The sequence below is a fragment of the Saccoglossus kowalevskii genome, chromosome 3 (assembly GCF_978046115.1).
Source record: "Saccoglossus kowalevskii chromosome 3, keSacKowa6.1, whole genome shotgun sequence".
Lineage (NCBI taxonomy): Eukaryota > Metazoa > Hemichordata > Enteropneusta > Harrimaniidae > Saccoglossus > Saccoglossus kowalevskii.
Window position 1 is genome coordinate 31,481,252 of NC_140643.1, and position 8,488 is coordinate 31,489,739.

The window sequence follows — 8,488 nt, forward strand, 5'->3', positions numbered from 1 at the left end:
GCATAGAAACCCTTTCACCGTCAAGATATTAGTTGTCCAATTTGAATATTCTCACCGTTTAAATAAACTACAAAACATTAATATCTTAATTCAAATTGAAAAAAAAAAAATAGAATATTTTGAAGTCAGCTGTTAAATAAACGTAATAAAATGACTACACAGTGAAAATAAAATTAATAAACAACGGAATTGATTCATTGGGAAAACACTTGAATGACTGCAACAACTTGAAAAAAACAACTGAAGGAAATAATCTCAGAACACGCAAATTAAGAGAAATGTTATTTACATTTTCGGCTAGGTAATTACTACCTGGAAATAATTAATTAGGTAATTACTACCTGGAAATAATTAATTAGGTAATTACTACCTGGAAATAATTAATTAGGTAGAGGAAGTAAACCCATCATTGACCCCCCAAAAAGACTCTTCAAAAATGCGGCTAGCAACTCCAATACTGTTGAAAATTAAACAAATTTCATACTAGTGTTTATTTTGACTAATTATAAGTGGAAAATTTAAAACAATTTTCACGAAAAATTATGATAAATATTTTGGCACTTTCTAAATACCTAAAAGCTACAATTTATAGATAAGCACCAAGCATGAGAATGAGAATGAGAATGAGAGCCTCGTGTTGTAGTTCTGTCCGGAGGGCTACTTCCACATTAAGTGGGTCAGGGTGTGCAACCCATCTCTCGTCAGCCGTCTCGTAAACCATACTCACTTCTAAACAATTTTTTTTTATTTATATACCCACTTCTAAGCACAAGTGTTTTCAGCAACAACAAAAAAACACCCAGCTCACAACTTTCGCAACCAATTAGCGCATCCCCCAGGGCGATGTATTTTATTCCGCCTTTTCCGGTATTTGGCTTTGAATATAAGGACCTGGAAAAAAGTAAATAAATGCTACACACTTCTAAACCAAAACATTGAAAATGACTACCCACCTCTTAAAAAAACGTGAAATGACACCCCAGTCGGGCGGCACATACAGAAAAATTGCATATTTCACTACTGGGGGAAACCTGACCTTTTTAGGATGTTGCAACCATAATTATAACACGGACCATAGGCCATTTATAGTGATTAGGCACGTCACGATTTCTTTGAAAGGTATGAATTCGTGAGCAGAGTAAAATAAAGTACATGTGCTTGTCAATAAGCTCATGGCAACTACGTTACGTAACAGCGACTGTTACTACGTAACCTCTAAGCTAACTTTCTGTATACATTATATGAAATAGAATTTAAAAAGACTTCAACAACATATTTACATAATTAAGTAATTGGATATACTAATTATTACATTTAAAATCATTATATTATATACTTTGCGTCTGCAAATAGAATGTCGAATACAAACAGAAGAAAACCGCCACATGCAATCGTAATTCTGCATTTTTGGGTTTAAATAAAATCAATGATTTTGCACCAGAATATTCAACAACTTGCAATTTAATACATATACAATTTTCTGACGGGAAAATAGAAACAAGTAAATGATGACATGTAGAATACAATCTTTATTGTTTTCATTTACATTCTGGTATAGCATGCAATATATGTTAGTACATATTTATTTATACGATCTTATTATTTCCACCCTTATTCAATTACATGTATTGCTAGTCATATGGTTAACATTATAAATATGTCTACATAATTGCAGATGATATCCTAATAATGTGACATTACCCATACAAAACATTATAATTTCAATTGGATACCCAGTTTTCATATTAGTCAACAATGCTCTGTCATTTATATTAAATGGATCAATCACATTTTAAAGAAATATTGTTTATATAATTTGACAAAATAACACTTGAGATTTAATAAACTGTCATATACACTACTATTGATAAAGTGCCACAGTCGGCGGTCACGTCACACTCATTATGGGTCCCATCTGACATATACAATATAGACGGAGTACATTATTTGTTTACATGGATTTAGAACGTGCGCCGAACAATGACTGTGTCGCTTTAAACTCTGCATTTTGTCAACAACTGATTATACATTTGTTATTTTTACTTCAGAATGTTATCAATTATTAACAAATTCCATGATAACTTTGGCTTCTTGGTAAGGATGATCTAATGAAATAGTATGGCCACATTTATCTAAAAGATCAACTCGGCACTTATCTCCCAATGCTTCTTTGATCACATCTGCACCAGAAACATCAATGAGCTATGTGACAAATAAAAAAATGAATTAATATAATTAGCTGGGACAGTGAATAGATAACAGCCGGAATAAATGACCATAAAAACAAATAGTGGAATATGACAGGCAGTAGAAGACCCTAATCGTGACACTCCTCGCGTCGTTCAAAATATGATCTATAGTTTTTTGAGTTTGAATTTTGATCTATTTTATTTGTTGACAAATAATGTCAAAAATGTTTATGAAAGAGCAAACCAGACGTATCTATTCGGTGCCAACGAAACCGTCTGTTCAGATAAACATAATATATTCTAAATTATACGTGCATTATTTATTTATTTATTTATTTATTTATTTATTTATTTATTTATTTATTTATTTATTTATTTATTTATTTATTTATTTATTTATTTATTTATTTATTTATTTATTTGTTTGTTTAGTTAGTTAGTTACTTATTTATTTATTTATTTAGTTAATTAGTTATTTAGTTAGTTTTCGTTTTCAACACAATATATGAATTAATGGTAGGCAAATGTATTGTTCATTTTTTTACATTATCTATAGTATTGTGATTTCCAATACATTGTATAGATAATATAGACAACATATTGAGTATTTCAACACATATTAAATTCATACCTTACCTGATCATTGACACCCCAGATTACTTGTGTTTGAGTCTTAATATCTTTCAATTTCTCCTGTAAAGCATTTAGCGCAGAATCACTTTTCATTTCTGTCATCACTGTGATGTAAAGAAATACACAAAGTGAGCAAAAAAATGACAATAAATAGCAAACAATATTAACAATGTAATTAGATCATAAATAATACAATTAAGCACATGTACCTGACTTTTTCTTCATTATAGGTAGGCTAAAGTTTGTAATTAACGTTGCACACGTTCAAAAAGCTGTATTGAAGTTTGGAGTATATATGTTAAGTATTTGATGTTCCGATGTTTTGATGTTTTGTCTACAAAACGGCAAAATTTCAAAATCGTTTCGAATACTGAGGAATGTTTCAAATTCGCATTTACTATTACTGCGGGATACCCCCAGCCAACTACATACATAGTCTCAAATGTAGCTATAAGAATAATCTCAAAGTGCATATTCAGACCATCAAATATTTAAAATACTATTAATAAATACAAGATCCAAATAATGATAGAGAGTGCATATTTAAGACCATCGACTAGTCCATATAATCGTTGCAAGACTCCAGTAAGGCTATGAGAATAATCTCCAAGTGTTTCATATATTATTCAGACCATCAAATGTTTCACAAAATAGTTGCACAATTCCAGTAAATATGTGTAAAAGATCTCAGAGTGTAATTTTTATACACAGGAATTTTATAAGTGCATTAATTAGGACGTATTACTTACAATGCATGTAAAATTCACTATGTGGTTTTCTAACAGCATGAAGAATCTTCAAATACTAACAGTATAAATATATAAAAAAAATAGAAATGTGTATTACTATCTCACTATATGTATTGTTATTCCTATCACCAAGCTGTTGTAATGTATGTGTCAGTATTTACCTCAAATTGTATATGGGAGTTCTATGAGATTACTCCATTCTCAAATGTAAGAAAGAAAATTTGGATTCAAACCCGTACAAGTAACTTTCACATTGTTTCAATATCAGAGGAAGAAGTCTTTTTTATAAACCCCCTGGTGACTCTCGATTAATCACAATGCTCCAGTGGTGGACTCTATGACTCTCCTGTTTCAAGACAAGTCTCTTTGTTCTCACAAGTGTTCTAGAAAATGTTCTTTGGCTTTGGGGCTAAATGATTTTATGAGTTAGATCATAAGTTCATCATGATGCAGGTCTTGCGTATGGTTATACCTGCCACTATTTCCGTATGCAAATTATGTGAGAGAAATGACTACACATTCTGAAAGGTCAACGCTTACACACACGTGTACTCATTTACACATTGCCTATAAAATGCTCTAGAATTTTATATAGCATTTTCCATTCAGAAATAGAAACATGTTCCCCTTTGTCCCGCTAAAGTTCCGTGCAGAAAGTTGACAGAACACACCAACAACCTCCAAAATATATACATGTGTTTGAGGCGGTGTTTTTTTAGGCCAAGTACAAAGAGTACAAGGACTCTCCTGGGAAATAAAGTTCGGCCCAGATAAAATGTCTATGCCGCACCATCAGCTTTTTGTTGTACATACCCAGTTTGGTACTCTCAGTTTGTTATACACTATCATATCCAACATGTTCCTTACACCTTTCGCTGTGTCTGGTCTAAGCCGGTCTTCCTCGCCATTCTTTATCATTTCAGCATATTTACTTAGCTTGGGGGTTATAATTCCTGGGTAAATGTTAATATAATATTAATTATTAATATCCACATTTCCTTATCTTCTCCATTTATAGCCAATTCAATGTGACTTCATATTCAACAGTCATCGTGTAAATTTAGTTTTGAGAGACTAGTTTTAAACTTCAGTCTGCTCATGGTATATTTCATACACCAAACATACAAGTCGGCTTTTACTTGGCCCAAACAACGCAATCTATCGATAACACTGTAAAGATAAAAGTGGCTGTACAGAATACCTGCAGGACAAACCAATGTTAATTTGACCAAATGATGTGGATATAATGCAGCATATATTCCTGCTACTGCACCACCCATTGAAGTACCACAGAGATGAAATGCAGATTTGTCCAAACCATAAGCCTTTACAAACTATTAGAAAAATAAAAATATGATATTAATGAATTGTATTTTTCAGGATAACCATGGTATCTCTACTATATTTTCCCAAGCTGTTCACCAATACGTTAAGCTTAGCATACCAGGATTGAAATACAGTTGACCCCATACCGTCTTCCAGAGAGTCGCCCACAATGCAACCCACCTTAGAACAGAGTGAGATGTGAGGGGACGCGAGTTGTTAGATACGTTACACGTGTCTCAAACTGTCATGTTTTCATTGGCTATGAACATAATATGTATTATTTGTATAAAATGGACCACCAAACTCAAGGGCAAAATCTATATGAGTGGTCACAGGTCAGCCATCTTAGACTACTAAACACATTATGAATTTCATAAATATGAGTGAATATAATTTTTTTAAATAATGGGTGATACAACAGTGAATGTACAAATACCAGTTTCCCAATTCATCAAAACAGCAACGTCTTCTAGTAGCAAATTAACATAAATATTTTTCTCATTTTTCCATTCTTTTTCCATGTTTCATTGATTTACTGTATATTGCTTATTTTACTTTTTTGTAAACTATTGTCGTGCTTTAGATACCGGTAGTATTTTTTGTCAAATTTGTATGTTTTAAATATGTGTTTCAGTAGTTAGTTTCTTTCTGAGGAATTTTAAGTGTTTCAGCAAACAAACAAACATTAGTTAGACCATTAAACGAATGGATTAACTGATTGGATTATTCACTAATGCTTGCAGCGTTGGAGAACACTAATCAAGGTAAGTGGGCGTACCTGTAAAATCAGGCTTGGTTAAGGCGAGATTAACGCGTTATCATATAGCCAATATGATAAGAAGATAGTCGTATACACAACTCCTTCACTTAGTTACAAGTATGGAATACAATACACTATATTTACTCTCATCATTCTCATAAAAAAATCAACAGTGACATACAATGTCAGGAAACATTAAATTTGAAAAAAATACAATTTATTGCATTATATTCTTAAATATTTATAAATATGAAAGGAATGCCTTTGTTGTGCCGCCATAGTATGTATAAAGTTTGAATGCTTAGACAAAATTAAACATACCCGGTGTATTTTGTTTGCTTGTGCTACAAACGAATGGTCATCTTTGACTTTCTGTGTTGTGTATCCATGACCAGGCATGTCTAATAGAATTATGTGCAGATCTTTGGCCAGTGCCTGTAAATAATAAAAATGCAATGTATAATCCATTTCTAGTAACATCTCCCTCTACGGTTAACTTTGAACAATTTTACCAATTTAGAGAGTTCTAATACTGCATTCATGCATTGCCTACTTATAATTGCATTGTGCTTAGATATGCATAATTTTGTGTTCATATTCTATCCATCTTCAAGTTTCATGATCTACTGTCATATTTTACCCTACAATACAATAACAAGCCACTGTACATGCGTATTAAATGTGTGCCCTGCAAAGACAATTTTTCATAGTCCGATTTGAGTTTCCAACAACAATATTAAGAAAATAAATGTTTCTGTCCATAGTGTCTTTAAATGACTAACCATAACAACAGAACAGTACATATCTTTGGACGTTGAGAAACCGTGAAGGAACAACATTGTTGGTTTATTACTTTTTCCTTTCCCCTTCTCAGCATAACAGTATCGATAGTCTCCGATATATAGGTACTTCACACATAAACCAGCCCTGTATAACATTAACCTTCAAACAAATATTATGTAAAAATAATATCAGTTATGATAATCATTCTATTGGAATAGTATGCAAAGAGACACGTACGATAGTAACGTTTAACCCTAGGTTGGCGGCCATTTTGGGTTGAACAATAGACAGGAAACACAAGTTAAAAGCGTGAAACGCTTTGGAAATAAGTAATGTGCATTACCGTTGGAATGTGTGATGGATTATTTGAGGATGTACGTAGTAAAGATAAAACGCAGCCAAGATAAGTAGAACCATCACTCCAAGTAGTATGGTAACTTTCGAAAACATCATCTTGACTGCAGATATAACTACAGATATTAAATAAGAAATATATACTACATAGACACATATAGCGATCGTGGTAAATCCAATTTATTGTGACATTGGAATATTAAAACAAATCTGGTGTAGCATAATTGATACTGTTTCATGTATGAGCAATCTGATTAAAATCCGATGTAGGTATGAGGCTACATTTTCTATTATGACCTTTGATATAATATTTATTTGTATTTTAGTTTGAATAGTAAAAAAAAGAATCAACATATTCAAACAAAATACCTACATCAGATTGATTTATGAGGTGACCTTCATTATCCTGGTACTATTTCTGTAAGTTGTAATTGTCTACACAATATACTAGTAGTTAAAAATATTCAGTAACAAATCCAGGAAATGATGATAACTAGGATCCGCTTACAAGATTGACCAATTAATATTACTTCTAAAAAACATTCATGCTACACTTTCTGATGCAGCCGATGTAAATTTTGACCTGCACTATGGTCTCGTTTCTCAGGAAAATGTGTATATATTATTGGTAAAAATAAATGCCTCGTTACGCAGTGTTGAAATGAGACAAATCAATCTGGGCCACAATTGTTAAAAAAAAACAATTGAATGAATTAGTTTTGAAAGAACAAACTATTTTGGCAAAAACAAACTTTTGAATTATTTAAATTGATCTAAATTTTGAATAATTATGTTGATTTAAAAATAGTTTGATAACTTCACCGGGATTTGCTGAAAATAACGTTCGGTAGATGAGATAGGTTCGCACGTGGCTTTTTTCAGTGTTCAACAGATCCACGAAAATCTGTTTTAATTATTAAACCCCAATGACTATAAATAGCCGAACTCAGAAGTAGAGCACATGGTATACCATTAACTTGCTGGCCACTGACCTGACCCAATTTTAAGGCCAAAAGTTAAAAAGTCCATAGGTGGAACCTTTTCTCACGTCGAACCCGGGATAAGGGGATATAGTGGTATAAATAACATATGTACAATACAGGATCACGCATGAACGGAGTTGACTTCAAAAGTACACAATACAGTCCAACAAAAACAAGAAAACTAAATTATATTATATTGCAAAACTGCTTTAAAAATCCCTTCCCTCTCTGTGCGGCTAAGCCCGTGAGGTTTTTCTATGGTTAAAATACATATTTTAATAAATCAATATACAATGCAACTGTCAGCTTACATGTGCTTCTATTTGAGGTGCTTTTCTTTATTTTGAATAAACAGTGATAAATACGGGTATATATTTTGCCATTATCCAGGTATAAAAATGGTCACACTTTTGAGCACTCAGGGGCACCTCCCTACCCACCTATGTATCAACTGCCTCCCCCGGGCGACTAAGCAAATTGTCTATGTGTGTGAAAAAAAATTGCCGGGGGGGGGGGTAAAACAGGAGACTTTTAATTGCTGCTTACCTTTAAATGTAGTGAACAGGTTACAGTGAATAACACATGCACAACTCAAGTTCAAACGTTCTCAAACATTAATATATAACCATACACCTGCCAAGGTCCACAACTAATATCCAAAGTACAGACAGAAATACTGCGAATCAACGCCAATTCACTTTAATGCATGCA

General features: G+C 32.6%; 1 protein-coding gene across 1 annotated transcript; it reads right to left on the bottom strand.

The window, feature by feature from the left end:
* Positions 1–2,055: 2,055 nt before the first annotated feature.
* On the bottom strand, positions 2,056–6,893 carry LOC144351322 (monoacylglycerol lipase abhd6-A-like). Its single transcript, XM_085497450.1, has 8 exons — positions 6,784–6,893; positions 6,440–6,599; positions 5,979–6,092; positions 4,773–4,905; positions 4,385–4,524; positions 3,572–3,626; positions 2,826–2,926; positions 2,056–2,202 (listed from the first exon to the last, which is right to left on the bottom strand). The coding sequence occupies exons 1-8, from the start codon at positions 6,891–6,893 to the stop codon at positions 2,056–2,058; spliced, it is 960 nt and encodes a 319-aa protein (XP_085353576.1).
* Positions 6,894–8,488: the final 1,595 nt, after the last annotated feature.